The sequence below is a fragment of the Vanessa atalanta genome, chromosome 21, assembly GCF_905147765.1.
Source record: "Vanessa atalanta chromosome 21, ilVanAtal1.2, whole genome shotgun sequence".
Taxonomy (NCBI): Eukaryota; Metazoa; Arthropoda; class Insecta; order Lepidoptera; family Nymphalidae; genus Vanessa; species Vanessa atalanta.
Genome location: NC_061891.1, coordinates 3,035,434 through 3,059,161, shown reverse-complemented (window position 1 = coordinate 3,059,161; position 23,728 = coordinate 3,035,434). Strand labels below are relative to the sequence as shown.

Genomic DNA, 23,728 nt, shown 5'->3' with positions numbered 1-23,728 from the left:
TTCCACTAACTAGCCGCGGTAAGCTTAACCTTCCTAATTGTAATAATTTAGAATACATATTTATTCAATTTAAACACGATCAATGATATAAAATAATAAAGACCACTAAAAACTTGATTTTAGGCAATTAATTAATAAATAACTGCACTAGAAAGATATATTACTTTCCTTTAACCGTGTGTTATTTACATTTACACGGTTTATAAATAAAAATCAATTAATTTGCAACGCAAGCAAAATAAATTGAATTAAAATACTTGCCAATAGAAAGCAATATTGTCAGCGTCTCTATAAAACTGTTTTTGATATAATGTCGCCGATATCAGCTCGTAAAAGACATATTCATTAATAGTAAATGATATAATTAATTATATATTATAATTATATTACTACAGTGACTTCCATTTAATTTAAACGGTAAACTCGAACAACATGGCGTCTTTTGGCTCTTAGTCTACTTTATAATGTAATCCGAAATCATGAAAATATTGTTTTTGAATTACTTTAAAATCGTAAAAATAAATAATATATCTAAATATAACACAACCAAATATCACTTATAAAATTTTCAATTAATACTGCTGAAAAAAACTTTTTTTAATAAATTAATATAAAAAGTCTACCGATCCCTAAAAAAAAAATATGGAAAGACGACTTTGTGTCTAACATATTAAGATTTAATTTTGTATTAATTAAAATAAAATTGTAAAATTTAAAGTTGGAAATCGCATTTGTGGCACATTTTAAAGATCTAATTAATAACACAATGAAAAAACGACCTTGGCTTATTGTTATAAGATTCATTTTTGTATAAAATTAATGAAATCAAATTCTATACCTTTTAAAACCTTTCCGGTTTATCTGTAACCTTGTTCTTAGGCTCGCATCCAATTAAGCCTTTGTTCTTGAGGTTCATGATGGAATCTGCTATTATTCTCGCGGTCTTCCTCAAATAGCCTCCGCTTGTGAGCATCACGACTGGAATTTCCTTCTCTTTACATATCTCGAAGACGAATTCATCGCGTTTTATGATACCCTGTGTATAAAGATTAGAAAGAAATGGATAATTATATATTATATTTATTTATTTATATAAAGATTTGTTTATAAATACTCACGACTTCACTGATCCGCATATGTCCGAGGGGATCTGAATCTAACACATCTGTGCCAGCGTTGTAAACCAATATGTCTGGCTTAAACTCTTTGAGGGCAGCCTTTAAATTCCTAAAAAAAAAACAAATGATGGAACACTAAGATACTTTTTAAATGAATACAAAGATTCGAGGATACAACCATCGAATGAACCTTGTATTTTAGTAGCGTAGGGCAAAGCAGTACAGTGAACGAGGGCCAGGCCCCTTCAGATGAGGGGGCCTCAAGAAAACAAATGATGATTAGACATAGACATACCTAGTTGTTGGTATGCGATATTTTTGAATTTATTTATTAATATTTTAAAAGTAACTAATAAGACATGAAGAAGCTTTATAAAACATAACATAAACAGCATGTGAATTTCCCCCTGCTGGGCTAAGGCCTCTCCCTTTGAGGAGAAGGTTTGGAGCATATTCCATCACGCTGCTGCAATGCGGGTTGGTGGAATACACATGTGGCAGAATTTCGTTGAAATTAGACACATGCAGGTTTCCTCACGATGTTTTACTTCACCGCCGAGCACGAGATGAATTATAAATACAAATTAAGCACATGAAAATTCAGTGGTGCTTGCCAAATGGGCCATCTCAGCTCCATGATGTAAGTAAAAAGCGCACAAGAGCCCAAATATTTTTTATCTATCTATCCGCCCCGTTAAGCCACTGCCAAGATAACTTAGTCCTATTTATGAATACTTATTGGGTTATTTGATTTAGGTATTAAGCGAGGTCAAGAGCTGACTTAATGACACAACTGACGATATTATTTAAGCTTCCATAAAAGCGTTTAATGTGTCACACAATGAAATGCTTTAAATAATTATAGAACACCCAAAAATTCTGTGATTTCTTTCATCCTTATTAGAATACGGCATAACTAAAAAATAATTGTTGACTCACTTTCTTAACTTCAACATGTACTCCAAATCTTCAACCTTGTTCCCCAATTCAATCTTCCGTCTGATAGCTCTCTTGGCTTCTTCGTCCTTGGGATAGATGTGTCTATTGTACATATCCATGATGTAGACTTCAGGAACTCCGAGGAAATCACGCTGGTAGCCATTGCCCTTGAAAAGTATTACTAGAAACATGACCGACTTATTTCCCGAAAACATTGTCAAAGGCAAAATCTGAAAGCAATCTAGATAAGATCATTACAATTGTTTATTAACTGTCAAAATTTTTTCACTGAAATTTCGTTCGGATAGAATTTACTCAAATCTAAGAAGAGTTAGAGCCAAAGAACATTAGAGTCTTTTTTCTTAGCGATAATAAACTACCGCTAGCCGTTGAAACATTTGCTTAATTTTACTTGCAATAAATACATATTATTATGTCTTTATAAAGTTAATTACTTTGCTATTAAATTGGTGAAATAATAGTTTTGTTACGACGATGTTTGGCAGCTATAACGCGCTTTGTTGGCAGAGCAGCTATGACGTAGCTTTTCAAGGCTATGGCTATTAATCCCAAAAAATATCGAAGACTTAGATAAATTCAATTAAAAATATTTCTAGTTTTACGTTACGTTACAAAGTTATAAAACCTTTTTCAATATAAATTAACATACTTGATGAGCATCCAAATCCACAATCATGGCGTTCTGCACATTCCTATGTACGACTAGATTCTTTATGAGGAGCGTGATATCGGCGTATGCGCAGAACCCCCCTCCCCGGCCCGCGCTGCAGTGGTGGAAGCCGCCGCCCACGTTTATCGCCCAGCCTCGCTCGAGTGCTAACTTACCGGCTAACACTGAACCACCAGTTTGTAATCTGTAATATAAATTTTTGCCCATCATAATATTTTGTAGATTCCTACTTTTACTCCTCAGTTTATTTTTTTTCCAATCGAATTTGGCCACGGCTGTTCCCAAGGGAGACTAGCTACCCGCACAGTATATATTATAGTGGACAAGTAAGTGAGGCAAACATAGGTTCAATCTTCAAATCAAATCAATTTATTTATCCGACAAGACCGAAATGAGTTCACATTAATATAATGGAAAAACATTCTTCTATGTAATTAATGTGTAATGTTCCTCTAAATTGCCCTATGTTTTGGAGTACACCTAGTTGATACTACTCCTTATTTAGACTTATTATTGTAAATTAGATACAAATGTAGTCTACACTGACACCGCAAACATATATCCTAATCTTATATTTCAATTTGAACAGAAAAATAATTTCATGTGCTTACTACACCATAACAAGAAAGAAACCAAAGATGGGTAAATAGAGTAGTGTTAATTCTTCTTCTCTAATTCTAATGTGAAAGAACAGTACCTTTATAATTTTATATGTAAGCCTTTGTCACAGATAGCTAAAAAAATGTATTACTTAATATAATATCTTGTTAATATTATATTTCAACTCACCTCATAGGCTTCAAATAAGCTCTTTGAACAAGAATATTCGGGAGACAAGCCACTACAGGAACCTCTGCTATCATTGCCACTTTTCCGCTCCACTAAAATTAATAAAAATGCTTTTTTTAAATATACTTCCGCAATGATTTTTCATATATAATCAATTGAATTTCATGTTCTTACTTCTCCTATCTTATTTACATTTTATTAGTAGATGAAGAAAGCTATGACTTTTTTATATTCTTTCAAACACTTCATTGAAGATTTTTGATTACTTATTCAGTGTCAACAATCTATATTATTTTGAAAAAATAAGAATAAAGCATTCACAACCATAAAATTAATAATATTTTATAATAGAATATTCATATATGTATTATATCACCAATATTTACTTTAATACCTTATTTTTAATGTCGAAAAAAAAACACTTCTTGCCAATGTTTTTTTTCCAAAGTGTTAGTTCTAGGCTCAGATTACAAAACAAAAGACAAATGCAAATTATTATTTTTAATTAGTCAATTATTAATAATTAGACTAGAATTATAAGCAATAACACTTTTGATGTATGTATAAAATAAGATGTTGTTACACACTATCGGGAAATTAGATTCACCTTTGATTTATTAATGCTTTCATTTCGTTAGCATGCTTCAATTGCGTTTTTGTTTTATAATCTAATATTTTTTATGAGCCTAGTCTGAAAAAATGATGACAAAAAATTCTTCAGAAATATGAAGGTTGCCTCACAATGTAGAATAAAAATTGTGACAAAGAAATATGTTTCATAGGAACTATGAGTAAATATGATATAATTAATACATATATTTTAGATAATTATTTTAAGATTAGTTTATACTTTAAAACATTTAAATCTTACTTTAAGAGATTTAAGGTATTTCTTTGTATGGACAACAAGTAGATCATTTTCTTTTGCTTCGAGCGGTTTTACCAGACATTCTTGAGTGATGAAGTTAGCTTCTAATAGATACTGAAATGTATAACATGTGAAAGTCTATTACAAATTGTTTGACAGTCAGTACATTAAATTAGTGATAATTTGTAAACAAACCAAAACATTCAAAAAATATTATATACCTATATAAAAAAAGGGTAAAGGACTGTAATTTTTTACATTTCATACCTGGATTATATTTCGCCATTTCTTAGCATCAAACACATGTAACTTCTCAAATCCACAAAAAGATACATTATATTTTTCATCGTATACAAGCGGCCACTGATCATCTCTTATATCAATATATAGACTAAAACATAAATTACCGATTGTTTTGTTATAAAATCTTTCTATCATCCTAATTAGTAAGAATAACGCATTTACCTGGTCATAGTGATGAGGTCGTGATGAGATACACTGTATAACAATTTACTATTTACATTTTCCGAAAATAATGCAATATGCGCGATAACGATAAGAAAATATTTGATTCAAGGTCATTTTATGACGTTGACGTTAAGTGTAATGATATTTTCGTTGAAAAATATTTTATGCTTAAAAAATACGTTAATTAAAAAACGTTATATTGGAATTAGAAATGTTTGATAACAGTTTTCTGTTTTAAGTAGCAAATTTACCTATTATTTTAAATCTTAAAGTACATATACTAAAGGTAGCTACAGAAATGCCTATAACTTGGTTGCTAAGCAACGAAAGTGACACATGAGCGCGCGAAATGTAAACAAAACCAACCACGTGAAAAATTTGTTAAAACTTTAATTTAGTTCGTATTTGAAGTGAAATTTTACTGTACTTCAGCTTTATTCACACTTTTTTAAAATCCATTAATTAGCCATTCATTCGTAATCACAAGTCTCAATAAACAGTTAAAAAAAAATGAATGAACCAGATAGTACTAATTTGGATGCTTTGGAAAATGAAGTTCAATTTTACAGGGTAATTATTTAGAAAAAAATAATATTATTAAAATATAATTTAAAAAACCATTTCATTGTAAATTATTTACAGCAAAATCAGACTATAGTTGAGCAAGAGATTAGAACATTAATTGCTGATAACCAGAAGTTGTCCCAGCAAGTTGGAAGTCTGTTAAAAGAGAAGTTGCAGTTTGCTCAGCAGGCCCATGACAGCGATCAAACCAAGGAGCTGGAAGAATTAAAGAAACAAGTGTGTTTGCTAACCAAGGTTGACAACATTTTACAAACAGTTATTGTCAAACTATAATTTTATATTCAAAATATACTCCAAACCCGCCCTTGATTACTTAGAACTAGTACTATATTTTATTTTAATACAAAAATTACTCAGCATCAATGATTAATTATCTTTTTCAGGAAAGAGATTCATTAAATGTTCTGTGGCAAACATCACAGAAAACTGTTGACGCACTAGATGTAGAACTGAAAACTTATCAAAATTATGACAACAGAAGAGGAAGTCAAGTTACAAACTCTTATATTACAAATAACTTTTTAAGCAATTATAATACAAGACTATTTTTGATTGACTATTGTGTTTATTGTTAAAATTTACATTTATTACTTTGCAGAACACTAATGGTGATAACAGAGATTTAGACCTAAAACTTAACACCGCTCTAGCAGATTATGTTGAATTAGAATCTAAATATAAGAAATTGCATTCGGAATGTAATTCACTTCAAACTGAATTAAAAAACAAAGAAAATGAAATTGCATCTTACAAAGAAAGAGGCAAAGAATTGGAAGAAGAATTAACAGAAATTAAAAAATCATTAGAAGATCATAAAATAAATCTTTCTGCAGAAATCAAAAGTCATGCAGATATAAAATCTCAACTACTCTTATGCCAAAAACAATGTGTAGATCATATTAAGAAAGAATCGGAAGCCAAATCCAAGGTAAAGAATTTAAATACTAAAATGAACACTAGTAATTAACTTTTCTTAACTATTTCTTTATTACTTGTGTAGGTTGCAGAAGCATTACAACTCTACGATTTGGTTTCAGTACAAAAGAACGAAGCTTCCAAAAAGATTGGTGTCCTAACAGGTTTTTATATAAATTCATTTAGCTTTTCGTAATTTAAAAAAAAACTAAATTGTATTTTATTTAAGGGGAGTTGAATTCATTGAAACAAACGCTAATGAATGTTCAACGTGATACTGAAACAAAATATAGAAATGAATTAGATGAAATTAAGGAGAAGTACAATGAAAAAGTTTCTGATATGCTTGAACATATTAGAAACCTGGATGCTGAAATCGTAGAAAAAGGTCTTTTATTAAATAAAACCTTAAGGTATAATTTTACTTGCAGATTTGTCTTTATAATTCCATCTACCTAATTAATAGTTAATAGATATTAAATTTTTCCAAACAGAGATAATAGAATATTGCAAGCTACAAATGAGAATCATTTAAAACTTCAGCAAAATAATTTGAGTTCAGTTGATCCAAAGTTGGCTCTAGCTGAACAAAGACTGGAAGCTATGTTCCAAGAATTGGTATGTTTGTCTTTTTTATTTCTACTTTTAGAATAAAACCTTTGGACCCTTTACAATACCCTGCGGAACTCCTTCTAATCAAATCATACTATTGTAGACATAATTACATTATTTTAACTCTAAGTTGTATATTATTGAATTATAATTCATTAATTAAATTATAGCCAAATTAATCGCATAATTTTTATATCATTTTCCAAGATAATAAAATTATTGATAGTAGTGTTTTTTTATGATCAAATATATCAAAAGTCTTACATAATGCAATTATCTCTCAAGACAAAGTATCTTATACAGTATGTTAATTTTTCCTAAGGTGGCTTCAGAGCGTCGCAACATACAGCTTGTTTGTGAGAAACAATCCTTAGCAATGGACATAAAGCGAATTCAAGACATAAACACTAGAGAAACGAAAAGACGCGACTGGGAAGAGAATCTAATGAAGACACAGATTGATGAACTAAAGTAGTTGTTATAACTTTATTACCGATTTTTTCTAAGATTATCCATATATTTTACGACCTATTTATTTCAGATTAAAAGTGGAACACCTTCAAAAATCTTTGGAAGAAACACATGAAATGATCTATAAACTGCAATCTATGCTGTCTTCAACAGCTGAATCAAATCAAAAGTATTTATCAGCAATCTGTCTATTGTATACTTTATATCATTAAATGAACCTCTTAAAAAAAAACACAATTATTATAATTAATAAATTAATTTGCAGAATGGTTACAACAAAAGAAAATGAATTGATTGAACTGAACAAACATTTAAAAAATCAAATGGAGCTAAATAAAAAGTAAGTTACTAAAACGAAGACCATTTACCTACAATATAGTATAAAAGCAAATTGCAAAGGTTATATAACGGTATCTAGGCCATAGGCATTGTAAGAAATAATAAAATTTTAAGAATTATTGAGGGTTGCCAGGATATAAAAGCCAGTCTCCCCACTATGTATTAAGGGTATATTTATTATCTTAATATATATTTAACATGCCAATAATATTTGTTTTAAGATGGATGATACATAATAGAAAATAACAAAAAAGCCAAGCTAAAGATAGACCAAACAGTAAATATCTGTATAGACATAATATGACTGGCTACTGGTAGCTCTACACCCAATACTGAGCACTGAATGTTATTTCGGTAACATTTAAAAACCAATAAGAAATATATATCATTGTTGTTTGATAGGAAAATGTTATATTATCCCTTTAATATAATAATTTAAATAGTAAATATGTATGGGACTATGTTTATATTTGCAGATGGAAGGAGTCATATTTGGATATGACTGACAAATTAAAAACAAAACTAGATGCTTTAGACAAAGAAAATAAAGAATTAAGAATCCAATTAAATTTACCTCACATAAACTCATCAAATCATGAGAGTAGCAACAGTTTATGACTTAGAAATACATTTCAATAACAGTGCAATATTAGTTTATTAAATGATTAAATTTTAAATTTTTTATAATTATTTTATTATATTATATCCTCATATAATATACATATAATATCCTCATTAGTTAAAAAATATAATAATTATTTGATATTTACAGTTAGTGTTAGTATTAAGTGAGATACTAAATTAAATTCCATTAGAGTCTTTATCACCTCACGAGGCAGACACACATTCAGCAAACATGCTGGGGAACCAGTAAAGAGTTTCTTTTGCATCTTGAGTGTCTATCCAAGCGAGACCTTCTTTGACCATATGGTTGAGTGCATTTTGGGCTCTTGTCTCATTCCACCTAAAAAATATGTAGTGACATTCATTAATTATTTATATATTCATATACAGATCTAACAGTATAATTATTTAATTTTAAATTTATGAAATGCGAAGTGAATTCTTATTTATGTAAATTTGTTTTTTATATTTAAATGGAACGTTAAGTTGTCACCTCTACCCATAGACATTGTCACTGTAAGAAATATTCACTGTTCCTTACATTGCCACCACATTCCCCCCAACTTTGGAGACTAATATGTTTTATTTGTTGTAACTGTAGTTATCCTGGCTAATGTAAAATGCCTATTACTGACAAAGTTGTTTATCCCAATAGTGTAAAAACCATAATATAGATTGTTGCAAGATTTAAGGTAAGATTATAAAGCTATCATCGATTTAGGATAGTTTTTTTTATGTTCTTAAACTTACCCTAGATCATCAGTAAGAATGCTTGTAGATACCCAGGCAGTGCCTAGTGTACTAGCCTTTTGGAGTACTAGTGTCTGATCTAAGTTCAACTCTCCTGGTACTGACTGGACCAGCCATTTCCCTTTACCAATTGGCACTACTGTAAACCTAAAATGAAATATAAATCTACCTTAATGTAATACAGACTTTTTATCAATTCTAAAAAACATTTATAGATCTCTCAATATTATCTTTCCAAAATGTTATTTAATTATTTGTTCTTAAGTAAAAAGCCTTAGTTACCCATTTCCAAATATTCTAAGTTTCTTAACAGCAGCCAATAAATCTTCATTGGTAATGTCCTGATGCTTTTTTGCTTTTCCTCTAGCAGCTATAAGCCGAGTCCTCAATTCTTCTAATGTTATGAGACCACCATTTTTGTAATTTGTAGCTAAGCACACTTCTACAATTTGCACCCCCAACTCATAGTAGAAATCTCCGATGCCTAGAATGAGAAAGTTCTAAGTATTTTATTTTGTTTTTTCTGTCACAAGCAAAAATCACAAAAATTAAATATGGAGAAGCTTACTCTTGTACACAAAATTTTTAATATAGAATACATTTGTTAACTTTTTACCTACCTTTCTTAAAAAAATATAAAATAGTCATTACCCAATAGATCTGACCAATAACTCATAATTTCAATAAGTATGAACATAAAAACCAACCAACCTAAAACTGACCAAAATCCTTTTCCCGAAGCCAAGGGATCAACTCCAATCGCTGCGCACATTTCTTGGAACTGTCTTCTAAACTGAGCATTCTTTTTTATTTCACTCTTATGTTTAGTAGCGAATTCCTCGAGATTTTCCCTAAAAACCTCTAATTGTTTTGACATTTGTTGAAATTGATTCTCTTGGATTTCAGAACCCTTTTCTCTGTACTTTTCTTGTTCCAGTCTCTGTTTTTGAATAGCACCCACACCCGCGCGACGACGCATTTTATACGGTTTAAAATTATACACTGATCTAAATTCTTATTGTTTAAAATAAATAGAATATTATCATGTATAAAGATTTGACAATAATATGTTTTGAAATTTGAAGTTTTGTCAGATGACTGAGTCTGACGGTGTTAGTGATGACTGACGATTGATAAATAGTGATACCAATCTACAAAATTTAAGATCTACCATATTGTATCATTATTTTGACACACAAAAACAATTATTTAATTACTGAAATACTAAACGCTTAGGAATAGTCGACTATGTAATAAAATTATATGATATATTTATCAACAACATATTTTGCTGATGTATCAGATTTCATAAAAATAATCGCTTTCAGAACGTTATAATATTTTTATTGCTTTGTGATTAGGAGAAAAGATTTTCCAGTGCTTTATTAGAAAATAAATGCTTGTCAACAAATCAATGAAAAAGGGGATATTTTGTAAGTTTCATTTATTTCTACCGATGCGGGGACGAATTTGCGCCTATGCAGTGAGAGCAGAGTAGGAGAAAATACGCAGCCGTATGGAATTAACGAATTTTAATTCAGAGCATGCAAGTGATCCAGTTGCATATAGGAAGAAAAATCTAATCAAAGACAATTAAATTTAGACACTGCCAATAATATAGCTCTATACTATTTAGATAAATTAAAATCAAACTTCTCCATTTATGAGACAGACTTCTGGCTTACTACCACCAGCCGACCGATACCGACAGAAATTGTTCCGGCGGTTGGAATCAACTTTTCAGGTTTTCCTTTAAGTACCTAGAAACTAGAAGTTAACAATGGGCTCTATTTTCTTAGAGAACGTGGTGGTGATAGCTAGCTAGCTAGCCTATGGTTAGCTGGGTCCGAGAAGTTGGCCTTTTAGGGATTGGATTGTTTCAAAGTACCTATTTCAAGAATTTTGAACTAAGTACACCTATAAGTAGTGCTCATTCAGAAGTCCAAAATAATCCCTAAAGCGTGCCTTAATTCCTTTGAGGGTCTAAAAATATTTTTAATAAGCTTAACACCAGCTTTAATAAACTTAAAATCCGTAGTTAAGCGTAGCATCCATGTAAATTAAAATTGATTACTGTGGCTTATACAATAACTTTTTTATTTTAAAATGGACTAACAAATGGCATTTTTATACACTTTATCTACTTAAAATAAATTCAAACTGACTATTCGAAACAAATATCATGTTATCCTTCAACTTCATAAATGAATGAATGAATGAATATAATACAATTACTTATATATCTTAGTTTGTAAATCAAAATTGGTTCCAACTATCATCATGGCCCATATAGGTAACATATGCCTATTTTTGTAGTTGTTCAAACTATGACAAAGTCTATTAATTTAAAACAATAAATATATCGATCAATCACTATCTATAAATCAACATTTAATTTTATTTATTACTAGCTGGACCCGCTACTTCGTGCGCGTTTGAATTTAACAAAAATTTATTTAATTGTTCAGTTCGCAGATTTTACTATAACTTATTAATTCTGTATTAGGCAGCTTTTGTGATATTAATTCGTTGGTGGGAGGCACCCGACGTGACGGCGGAGTGATGGCATGCGCGAGGGCTGCGCGCACTCGACAGCATATGGACACTGCATCGTGACTTTATTATTATTTTATATATAATCCTAAAAGAAAAGTAGCCTAAGTTACTCCTAATTACATCAGATAATTTGAAATATAAATCTAAATCTGTCTGTGAAAGCCCCGTCAAAATCGATCCAGCTGTACCAGAGATTAGCCGGATGAAGCAGACAGACAGAATAAAATTATAAAAAAATGTGTTTTTGGTACATATGCATTTAATATTACCATCAGATGTTTGTATGTAACATTAAAATAACCAATTTTAATATATGTATAGATGTATATACGTATATATGTAGGTATATAAGATATGTACTTGGCTACGAAACACACTCGTCTTGTATTGTTTCGTGGAACACTAATACCATGTTCAATAGTTAATACTCTTATATGTGTGCTAATACATTTTAGAAGATCGCATATTAAGAGTCGCATCGCAATCGCATATTCAGATTATTTATATATGTATACGATTTTTATACAGTTTGAATATTAGTAGTAGTATCGAGAACTTAAGCCTTATTTATAAACACTGCGAAGTTGAAAACAAGAAATTATTTTGACTATCTTTAATGTATAAAATACTTTATTATCTATTAAAAAAATATTGTACAAATCATAACAGCATATCTCCTTTGAATCTCAAAATTATAAAGACTTAGTTATATAATCTTTATTTCCAATCTCAATAACAGTCCTCGAACTTATTACTTACTAAAAAAATATTTATTCAGGAAAATAAAAAAAGAACTTTCGTCCATCCCTGGTGGGGATCGAACCCACGACCTTTGGATTAGAAGTCCAACGCGCTATCCTCTGCGCCACAGGGACTGTTGAAGTATCATTCGAAATTGATGTTTATTATATAAATAGCCACACAAATTTTACGATTAGCATGGATACTATTTATAGATTTATTGAAGTGCCATGCCAGCCAAGGACATATTTATTTACAGCTGAGATTTTTTAAATATTCAAATACAAATAAAATTATTGTTTAACAATATTTTACTTCATTTTGAATTCAGTTTAAGTATGTGTTTTATTTTTGAATCAATTATTTATATTATCTTCTAACAATACTGCGGTCACTGTAGTAACCGGATATGTCAACAATTAAATGTCAAATAAAATTTGTTTGGGAAGTTTGAAATTAAAAGTGTAGATTTTTAAATTGAAAAAATATCTGTCTTGTTACCATTTTGATAATTACGTTAAAGAACCCATGTATTTTGGTAAAAATGGAGAATGCACTAATAGATGAAACAAATATACCGGTTGAAATTACCGAATTAAGAGATTCTGAGTCTGCTGACGAGTTTCAAAAGTTTATTCACAATCTATTTGAAAACAACGGTGTTTTGAATGATCTAAGAGCTTATTTGCGAGGGCATATCGTTAATGTTTTACAAAAGGCCGAAAAAGGTATATATTTGATTTATCGAAATGACAAATTATTTTTGCATGTGATCTTTATTTCTTTTGATACAATTTGAAGAATTGAAATTAATTATTTTTAACAAATATTTTTAAAAGACAAATATATCTTGCGGCAATTGTCATTTATGTTTAATTTGGTGTTTTAACGAAAACCTGACATCTTTATTTTACTTTTTAAATTATTTTGTATTTCAATATCCAATCTAATAGTCAAAACAGATAGAATACTTGTACAGCTACCTGATTAACTTAATAATAAATTTTATTCTTTAAAAATCAGGTGAGTCATTATGCCAGAAGAATTTCACCCAGCGCTTAGAACTTACATTTCAAGCTATGAATATTCTCATTGCTGAATATTTACTTAGATTGGTAAGTTAATTTCATGTTATCTATGCAGTAATAATGTTTTTTTTTTTTTTTATTTAATAGTCATTGTTTTGTCTTGATACTTAGGTATGACTAATAAGACATTCATTTTGACTATATTTTTTTTAAACAATATAGCTTCAAAGACACAAACTTACTACATTCTTTATTTTTTTACTTTTTTAGTTAAGATTAAATAAATATAATGAAATCTTATATTCTTTGATTATGTATTATGTTAGATTATTTTATTTTGTTTCCAGGAATTTAAGTATACTCTTTCAGTATTCACATCAGAAATACCATTATCGAATATGGTTTTTAAATTTGCCAATGCTCTTTTAAAATCAACGGATTCTGCTTTATCAGGACTGAGGTTCGGAGAAAATGACATTTGGAGTATTCTAAATTACTTAGGTATATCTTGCTCATAAATTCACTTGCATGTGTCATAAATTTGTATGTTAAATTGTAATTAATATTAACGAAGATGTCATGTTATACTTGTTAGGTTTTTTAGGTGGTTAGTTGCAATGGAAACATACTTCATTGTAATTTTAACAATATTATGCTTATCTATTCAATATAATAATTAGTAAAGCTATAAATGTATAAGTGTGAGTGTTTATTCATTTGTTTTACTATCACATCTTAACTTCTCAACATGCATTAAAAAAACATTGTAATCACATTGTCAGGGGTCCAGAAAAGTTTACTGGCTGCCAAATAATTACCTAACCTCTGGTAGGTTAGTAGTAAAGAAAACTTTTATAAATTTGTAAATTGAATTTATATGAGATATTGCTGGCTAGGGTTAAACAATATATTATGGTTTTTTAATTAATTTTGACCCATAAGGGCTCATGAAAGGATATTTTGTTGAGTTCAGCATTTTAAAAATAGTAGTAAATATATGTATTACAGGTATAAAATGTGACTCAGAGCATGCATCTAAAATTGTTGAAGTTTACAAGAACCAAGCAGACTCTTCACTTTTGTGGTGTATACTCAAATGTATACCAATGTACCAAAAACCTAAGCATCCAAAAGGTTGAGTATATTATATTATCTAACTAGCAGAGTCATTCTTCAAATACTGCTGACCATTTTTTATAGTGTATACTTCTGAATTCAAATTTATAGTGAAACAATCAATGCATGATAAAGTTTCTTACTGTTTTTAACTTAATTTATGTTCTATTAGCTTACATTGTTATATGTTAAAAGTAACTTCTGCCATATTCATAGTTAAACCCATACTTTTGGTTGGTAGTATTTTTACTAAAAACTGAACTGAGAATATGTCATGAATTTAGCTCTTTTACTAACATATCCTAACTTAAATCTGACTATATAAAATCTAAGTTGTTTGTATGTTTATTCTTTTGTTCCTTTTTTATGTGAAATATCTTCCCTTTTGCTTTTTTGTAATCTGTGGGATTGATTTCGTGAAATGGGACGGAAGTGTGCAACAGAAAGCGCGCGCTATTTGATTTGACCAATGAGCGCGGTGCTCAGTGCTACAGTTGGCTGTCAGATTGTACCAACTTATTATCTAACAGAATAGAATGTTAATGTAGAGCTTGCTTTTTTTTTAAAAATATTATAGGATTGGAGATATCGAAATGTGCCACCTGTTTAATTGGTATGTCGCTATCCGACCTACTTGGTACACTGTATTATGGCTGCTAGTCAGATTTATTTTTTTGCAGTAGAATCGCCCATGAAAGGTGTATGGGTGGTACTTATCTAGGACAGCTGTAATTAGTTACGAACATTGGCGTCTCTTTAGCGTTGAACGATTAATATTTTTTACATTTCCAATGTCTATGGTCGATGCTGACCTCTGAGGTAACTTCCATAGGCTATATCAATTTATTGTATTATTAAAAACTTAATTTATATATGCAGTGAATTCATCAGAGGAGAGCCAGTCATGTAGTGCTAAGAGTGATGACTCGCTTGAAAATATAGCAAACAATCCACACACTGGTGGAAGTAATAAATGCGAACATTTCACATTTTGTAAATCGTGTCAGAGCAGAGTTTCGAGATTGCGAGAGAAATATAAAAGGAAGAAAATCAAAGTCGATGAGGTAATTGGAATAATATTTATATACACTACCTAATTATCTATATATTGTTCTGATTGTAAAAGTGGTATTTATTTATATATATATATATTATATATATATATATATAAGCGGAAGACCACTCACTGATTAATCACAATATCTCAGAAACTATAACATCTACAAACTTAAAATTTAGCAGGTACCTTGTAGACCCGGAGTTTACTAAACTCCACCCCTAAAGGGGTAAAACGGAGCTTGGAAGTTTGTCATATTAAAAAAAAACTAATTATCTAATATACATAAAACTATCACATTTTATTTTCAAATCAATAGAGTTACCTCATAGTTTCATCCGCTTTAAATTTCCGAGTATAGTATAGAAAATATTCTATTATAATTTCAGAATTCAAAAAGTATGGAAGTGAATAATCTGAATGTTCCGACATTTATGCAAAATATCGGTATTCTCGAGAAGTCTATGATCGATGAGGTGCACATCTCATCCATAAAATTATGATTAACAAGTTGTTTAATTAATATTATATTATTATATTTATATTATTAAAAAAAAAAAAAAATGTAACCTAATTTTCAAATTTATAATTTACTCACCTTTCTGGTTATTGTAGTTATTTTTGAAATTATTGATTGTTTTGAATAATAAATATCATATTTAATAAAAATAAATTATATTGCAGATGTTCCAGCAGTTAAAGACCGTTTACGACGCGGAAATGGATATGATCAGAGATGAAAAAGAGAAGAAAATAAAACGTTCGATAGCAAATCACGCGTTACAGTTGCAGAAGTACCGAGAAGAGGTGAGATTAACATTAAATAAATTAATACGATTCAATTCAATAAATCCGGCTCGAAGGACAAAATATGATATTGCTTGTTATTAATCTTTCATTATTTAAATGATAAAATGTTGTCCATGGCTAGTTAAAATTTTATAAATGTATCCATACGGGCAGAGCGACTACTTATTAAAACATGATTTTAATCGCAAAAGTTGTCCAAATGCCCCCAGTTGGAGCAGTCGTTCTGTGCGCGTCGCTCGGAGCTGACGCACAACGCACAGCGCAGACAGCGCTTCCTGTGCGAACTGGCGAGGAGACTTGCGCTCGCGCAGAAGCACCTCGCCCAGGAGGTACGGGTCACCTTATTGTTTGGGGGTTCAGTGGCTTTTTTTATTATGATATTTTTATGTTGCCTTTAAATAAATATATTTTCGTTTCGTAAGTATCATGTGGCATTATAAATGTGTTTCTTATTTGTCTTGATTTCACGCTGATAATATTTATTTTAACTCCAGTCTTTGGTAAGAAGCTGTTAAGTTAAGATATAAATATCTTCTGGGTTTTAGGAAGAAAAATTAAAGATTCAAATGCAAGAGGCAGAGAAAACCCTCGTAAAGAAAGGCGAAGAAATGCGACATCAAATATCAGACGAGCTGGCCATATTACAATCTCATTTAGAAACAGTAAAAAGAGAAAGAGAAGATATAAACAGAGAAAGAATGGAGTTGGATAATCTTAAGCAAATATACAACAATATTAATATATTAAAAGAAAGAAATAGCAAAGAAAATGAAGACATAATATCGAATTATAATTTATTAAGGGATGAAGTCGTCACGCTGAGAAAATACATAGAAGCAAATAAATTATCGACTTGTTTGGTCGAGAGGGGGACGGTGACGGATTTCGGTGATGGGGCGAAGAGTATGATGAACAACGAGAATGCGGGTGGGTGTATAAGTGATGATGAAAGGCTCAAGGTCAACCAGGTTGTGAATGATTTGAAGAAGCGAAAGAACGTTAACTTTAACCAGGTGAGTGATTAGGGATTATAAGAATTAAAATCCTATTAGTTGGATATTGTACCCAAGTCACGGAATTTCTTTATATATATATTAAGTATATATTTTATATAAGTATATATAACTTAATTAGTATTTATGGAAAATTCAGGCTCATAACCCAGCACGCAAGGGGCAAGGGAATCAAGGCCGCGCCGATGAAGGTCAAGTCTGGGTTGGTCCCAGGCTTGATCTTCATCGGTGCGGATAGGCGGCACAGAATGTCCCTTAAAAGTTGCACATGTCCTTCCTTAAGGTTCTAGCTTGCTTCATACAAAATGTAATCAAATTGAGGTCAGTGGTTTTGCCGTGAAAGGACAACAGACAGCCAGAGTTACTTTCCAATTTATAATATTAACATAGATTAATATATTCCTCGAAATATGTACTGTAACTCGTAATAAATAATAACTTTCCGTCCTTGCAGTCGAACATCGAGGATCCTTGTGGAGAAGTAAATCGTCAGCGCAGTTCCATGAGCACGGACATCAGGTCGGAGATAGACAATGTAACCATACAGCAGCTCAGAGACGAAAACGAGAGACTGAAAATATTTTCCAGACAGGTATCATATCGATTTCTTTTACCTGATGTAGTCTTAAATCACAGCCCGTAAAAGTCCACTGCTGGGCTCATACTCTACCTCTTGAAAGTTTGAAGCTAATTTTATTACGCTGCTCCTATGCGAGTTTGATATACATATAGCCTATTCCAATCGAAGTAGGAATAAAGATAAACAAACCTTAGATTTACGTATTTCATGCGATTTGCTATGTTGTGCACTACCAAGAGTTTACGATTAATATATCTTCATTTATAATGCAACACTGTAATACTTAAATACCAATATTACATCCACTCTAATTTTCTTCCAAAATTCCGGTTACAGTTTCGTCGACGTTCAAAAGGCATCTTTTTCGCAAACCCATAGTGAATATCATAGATAAATCGAGCTCTCGACCAGTGTCGCAATGTGCTGTCAAATGTTGTTTGTTTGGCTCTGTCCCCGCTCCGGTCGGAATAGAGTTCAGAACAGAACAGAATAAAAAAGGAAGTCGTCCCGCAGCAGGCGCAGCTCATCGGGAGGCTGGCCCGCGAGCGCCCGCGCGCGCCGCTCAGGTGACCGCTTTGCCCGTCTTTGCGTTTGTGACGTCACCCCACGAGGTCCATTGTGGACACGGAGTAAGGCTGCTCAGTATCTCATTCCTGGATCGATCGATCGAAACCCTCTGGTTGATATTCACGTGTTCTTGGCATCTTGGCTCTTTTCATGCACCGAGGACCATAATTTTTTTTTGGTACTTATAGTACGAGAACGTACTAGTTGTAGTACTAGTACGCACCGTATGCACTGGTATTAGGGCTTTGTGCCGGCCCGTCTGGGTAAGTACCACGTAACCTACTAAATTAAATGGTCAAACAGAATTCATATTATTGGCGTATTTCGGTTTGAAGGCAGAGGCACAAAGGACATAAAATCTTAGTTCCCGAGCTTGTTGGCCCATTGGTATAAGGAATATTAAATAAATGTTCTGGTAACTACTAGACGTGGATCGTTTACTCATCCGTTCATGTAATATAAAACCTTGTATAGAGTTACCTCTCCAATTTCCTCCACTTAAAGTTGAAATTTACAATCTCTCCTCTTAGTAGTTTCGACAGTGCGTTGATAGTAAGTCAGAATAAACGAATTTATCAGTGAAGATAAAAAAATGTGAATCGGTTCATTTTCTGTCAACAGAGTGGATCGAGTTCCAGACGAGCTCGGCGTTCAGTCCCGAGTTCTTGTCCCGGGCGATACCGTACCGTTTATAGGAGTCGTGGGGAACCGGCAACGCGATGATAACAGGTATAACTCCTTCCATAAATGTTTACCGATGGGTACAATATTCTCTAAAATAGTGTAAATTATAATCGACTTCTTGGTGGTAGGGCTTTATGCAAGCCCGTCTGGGTAGATTACCACCCACTCATTAGATATTCTACCGCCAATCAGTACTCAGTATTGTTGTGTTCCGGTTTGAAAGGATATTTCTTACAACGCCATTATCTATGGGCGATGGTCACCACTTACAATCAGGTGGCCCATTTGTGCGTCCACCAACATATATCTTAAAAAAAATTTACTTAATAAAATAACTATCGAAATCTCTTTAGGAAATTGTTATCATAATAATTATTGTTTAGTTTCATATATATTTTCGGCACAGACCCTTCTCATACATAGTCTTCTGAGGTACTTAGAAATAAAAATGATGACTACGATATGATAATTCGGTCAGGACGACCGAATTCAGCCTCGGCGGCAAATCTCAAGAGAGGCCAGCCAACTATATCGAACATATCATAGAGCACAAGCGTGTGCGCAAACACGGGGCAGTCTCGACTCCCTCACTCTCGTAATCCGACACGACCGGAAAGAGTTCAGGCACAGGATTAACGAGCGTTAGCACGCACGTTTCACTTTCCGGTCGAACTGAACTTTAGCGCTAGCGCGTTACGTGCTTTCTGAGGCACGGGAGTGTATACACTTCCAAACTTCGGGTTACTGAATTTTTTTTCGAAAAACTCAATAATTTTATCGGCCTGACTAGGGTCTTGTATCTGACCACTAGACCGACAATGCAGTCAAATACAATATACCCAATCCTAATGGAATACTACTTATTCTAGGTAAACAAACCTCAGACTTTCATATTCCGCTATAAACAGTTCTTCATTCATATTTATTTATAATACAACACTATTCAATTTAACTACTAATATTTACTTTAATTTTACTGCCAAAATTCCGTTAAAAACTTCGCTGACATACTGAAAGAAAATTAGGACACTTATACTGGTTAGAGATATCCCTGACACGTGTGTCTGAAACAGACGCGTCCTGAACCAGTGGCGGAGCCTGAGCCGGCAGCCGGTCGCCGACATACACGGTCAGTATACTTTTATTATCTTACGATTTAATTGTGGAGTGCTTGTGTAGTTGTGGACGCATTTTTTTTTGCCGTCCACCAACAGCAATCCTTAGTGTCGTGTTGTCGTGGACCGTGTTCCGACTGAAAGGTGAGTGAGCCAGTATAACAGACAGCAAAGTTACATAACATCTTAGTTCTCAAGCTTGTCGTGCGCATTAGTGATGGAAGAAATTTTAACCATAATGACGGTGTCCACTCACCACCGGATGGTCCATTTGTAAAACAACCTACCTGTTTTAAATGAATGTAAACGGGTCATCAGTAGCTACCAAATGTAAATAAGAGATAAAAGACGTTTGACATACAGAGAAATTTTTGACCTGTATTTTCTTTGCGTGTTTACGTACTTTATAGAAACATGATAACTGTTTATATTTTGACAGTTCAACCCAATACGAGTACGATTATTACAGAAAATACCGAAGTTTCAAGTAAAGGACAGACAGAAGAAAAGTCACAACACGATGTTTGGTAAGTACTCGTTTTAAATCATTATTACTTTTATCATCCATACATTATATTATTTTATTTATCACTTGTTCTTTATGAACTTATTATTAATAAATTGTATGAAATAAATTTTCTTTATAACCTATAACACTCATGAATAATATAGTTTTCTACCAAAGAATAAAATTATTAGTTCCGGAGATTACCCCCTACTTATGAAGAAAAAAAATTACCTATTTATAATATTAGTACAGATCTAAACCTAGTAAGATCTTCTGCATACCTTATTAACGTGTAAATAGGGAATTCATTATATTTTAATGATTCAATTGGGGGTGTGAGCATTTCTTTATCTATCTGTTTGTTTATTATTTCAGTGAGAAAACTTCATTATTCAAGGTGGCCAGTCCTGTCAACAGTAAAATACAGGAGAAGAGCTCTAAGTCAGTTACAAAGGAAGCGAAACAGACATTACGAGAGTAAGTAATGCTTTTTGTATAATTAATTAATATTTGTAAGTTTTATATTATCTGGCATTTTACCGTAATAATGTTCTTATGTTCTTAATTTGTGTTTAAAGTTCATTTTGCGCTCATCAGTGAAGGAGAAACTCGATAGGAGAAACTTCCCTCCAAGAGAAAACCCAACAGTGGGACGATTACAATAATTTTATATTATATATGGAGAAAATAAATGATTTAAACATATGTAGTGCTTTTATATGTTCTAAACAAATGTTTAATTATTTTACAGTAAAACCGTTCTCTCGTCAGCGGTCAGCGATAAAAGTTCCGACGCTACAATTCGAGAAGCAAAACTTCGTTTACGAAAATTAGAAATAGAAGCGGAAGCTGTGGAGAAATCTTATCTAGATTACAGGATAAGACAGACAGAGTTGAGTAAGGAGAGAACTAACTCAATTCTTGATGATGTGAAAAAAATAGGTAAATATTCAGTATCGTCTCTTAAAATGGAGATTACGGACATCATGGTTTTTTGTTAGAGAGCTGGGGAACATTTCTATATATGATTTGAGCACGATTGATATCGATATCGATTCATGTTCATATCACTACGAATCGATTTAGTTCATTAAATTAAAGTCATATGTCGCTGCCTTTTTAGATATAGTGCTTCAAATTTGTAAAAATAAAAACTTTACTAAATTATTTGCTCGCTGTGAGGTTGACAATTAAAATGATTCTGGAAACGAAAAAACTGGTGCAGTATCGCGGGAAGTAGTATTGAAAATAAGCTGTACTAAGCCGTTAACATATGGTTTTCGTTTTGTATTAATCGTTTGAAATGCAAAGCAAACCTTTATAGCAAAGGGGCGCGTTAGTACTGTAATCGGTCCGAAACAAAAATCGCGATTCACTCAGCATCAATATACTCCATTAATTCTGTAGACATTATTTTACCTTACAATAAACCGATATTTACTTTATTTTTAAACATTGATTGAGAATCATTTCATTTCAGGTACAAAGAAAACAAATTCTCTAGAAAAACTAGATGCAAATTCTAATATTAGTGACAAGTTTGTCTACAAAGGTTCCCCAGAAGCAATAAAAAAAGATTTTGATAAATATTTCAAGGAATATCAAAGAACAAATGACAAAAAATCGCACATACAAAACGTATATTCTGTCATTGAAAAAATTAAACCGATTCCTGAATATTATTTACACAAAAATGAGAACGAAAGTAACAACATCAATTACTTAGAAACTCCTTTGATGGAATTTAGAAAATTATATCAATCTCAAAAGCCTAAGATAAATAAGTTAAATAATTATAATCATTTGAATACCGAAATGGATACAAGTGAACAAGCAATTACTCCAAATGTCAAAAAGGTAACAAGTGATACACAGACTGATTCAAATATACAACCCGAAAATAGCGATGAAAATGTCGATACTCATAAAGCTAATTTACCTTTTGGAAATGAAATAGATATTCCAAAAAATATCAATGAAAAGCAAATTAAAATATTAGAAGACAATTTTGATAATAAACAAAACTTGCAAGAATTATATACTGATAATATAGAAGATTTTGAACACGAAACATTTAAAGTTAACGAAACTAAACTACCTCTTAAAATTGATAACCAAAAACCTGAGGCAGGTGAAAAAAATAAAACACACGACGAAGTTGTAATTGAAATGAATGAGCATAAATCTAACGTAGAAGTAGAAAAGGAAAATTTTGTCAAAGCAATCGAGATAATTGAGCAAAAAACTAACAAAGAAATAGAACACGAAGAAATAAAGAAAGAAATAAAAAATCTGCTCATGGTTGAAGTTGAAAACGTATGCGCTTCAACCAATATTAAGGTTACAGAATCTGACCAAGACTTATTAGTCGTTGTCCAAAGTTCAGTTGACAGCAAAGAATTAGGCCTGCCTGAAATTGACAAAGAACAAATTTCAACCCAAATGACTATATTGGTAAGTCCTAAAAGCGATATCAGAGAAGTTGAGGATAAAACGAATAATTTATCTCCGGAAATTACAAAATTGAGAGACAATGATGCGCTAAATTCCATATATCACACTGATGTTAATCTAATGTCTAGTACTGATATGCCGTTAGATTTAAATAAGATAGATTTCATTGGTGATATTGAAAGAGGCAGTCCAGATTATCCCGATGACTTTTCAGCTGACGTCGATAACTACAACAGTCAGTCCGACTACGGCAAAAACTCCCCTATATCCCTTCCGAAAACATCCGAAGACGATAGTTTTTGGGACTAATAAATTAAAAATTAAACACTC

The 23,728-nt window shown here is 31.7% G+C and overlaps 4 protein-coding genes and 1 non-coding gene across 7 annotated transcripts; 2 read left to right on the top strand and 3 right to left on the bottom strand.

Annotated features, from left to right (window-relative positions):
- Nucleotides 1-691: 691 nt before the first annotated feature.
- Nucleotides 692-4,954, bottom strand: LOC125072378 (histone deacetylase 11). Its single transcript, XM_047682997.1, has 8 exons — nt 4,871-4,954; nt 4,673-4,796; nt 4,409-4,519; nt 3,538-3,629; nt 2,728-2,932; nt 2,058-2,224; nt 1,119-1,227; nt 692-1,036 (listed from the first exon to the last, which is right to left on the bottom strand). Exons 1-8 carry the CDS (start codon nt 4,876-4,878, stop codon nt 842-844), a joined length of 1,011 nt encoding a protein of 336 aa, XP_047538953.1. The 5' UTR covers nt 4,879-4,954; the 3' UTR covers nt 692-841.
- A 429-nt stretch (nt 4,955-5,383) lies between these two features.
- On the top strand, nt 5,384-8,626 carry LOC125072200 (centrosomal protein of 135 kDa-like). The gene is made up of 11 exons (XM_047682724.1): nt 5,384-5,443; nt 5,516-5,692; nt 5,842-5,949; nt 6,057-6,386; nt 6,459-6,537; nt 6,603-6,786; nt 6,868-6,991; nt 7,308-7,456; nt 7,527-7,625; nt 7,722-7,796; nt 8,272-8,626. Exons 1-11 carry the CDS (start codon nt 5,384-5,386, stop codon nt 8,411-8,413), a joined length of 1,527 nt encoding a protein of 508 aa, XP_047538680.1. The 3' UTR covers nt 8,414-8,626.
- Nucleotides 5,472-10,269, bottom strand: LOC125072319 (vacuolar-sorting protein SNF8). The gene is made up of 5 exons (XM_047682904.1): nt 9,881-10,269; nt 9,452-9,653; nt 9,170-9,316; nt 8,623-8,759; nt 5,472-5,653 (listed from the first exon to the last, which is right to left on the bottom strand). The coding sequence occupies exons 1-4, from the start codon at nt 10,146-10,148 to the stop codon at nt 8,624-8,626; spliced, it is 753 nt and encodes a 250-aa protein (XP_047538860.1). The 5' UTR covers nt 10,149-10,269; the 3' UTR covers nt 5,472-5,653; nt 8,623.
- Nucleotides 10,270-12,527: 2,258 nt separating this feature from the next.
- Trnar-ucu lies at nt 12,528-12,600 on the bottom strand. Its single transcript has one exon. It is a non-coding gene; the product is annotated as a tRNA-Arg (tRNA).
- A 322-nt stretch (nt 12,601-12,922) lies between these two features.
- On the top strand, nt 12,923-23,727 carry LOC125072272 (repetitive organellar protein-like). Of its 3 annotated transcripts, none has more exons than XM_047682829.1 (17): nt 12,923-13,194; nt 13,490-13,581; nt 13,842-13,995; nt 14,503-14,628; nt 15,490-15,674; nt 16,057-16,143; nt 16,352-16,474; nt 16,687-16,806; nt 17,023-17,490; nt 17,945-18,082; nt 18,584-18,636; nt 19,259-19,366; nt 20,395-20,450; nt 20,876-20,963; nt 21,320-21,421; nt 21,696-21,886; nt 22,425-23,727. In XM_047682829.1, the coding sequence occupies exons 1-17, from the start codon at nt 13,011-13,013 to the stop codon at nt 23,705-23,707; spliced, it is 3,558 nt and encodes a 1,185-aa protein (XP_047538785.1). In that variant the 5' UTR covers nt 12,923-13,010; the 3' UTR covers nt 23,708-23,727. The 3 variants fall into 3 exon arrangements, with proteins under 3 accessions (XP_047538785.1, XP_047538784.1, XP_047538786.1); XM_047682828.1 differs by having other exon boundaries at nt 18,542-18,636; XM_047682830.1 differs by lacking the exon at nt 16,057-16,143 and having other exon boundaries at nt 18,542-18,636.
- The last annotated feature ends 1 nt before the right edge of the window (nt 23,728 follows it).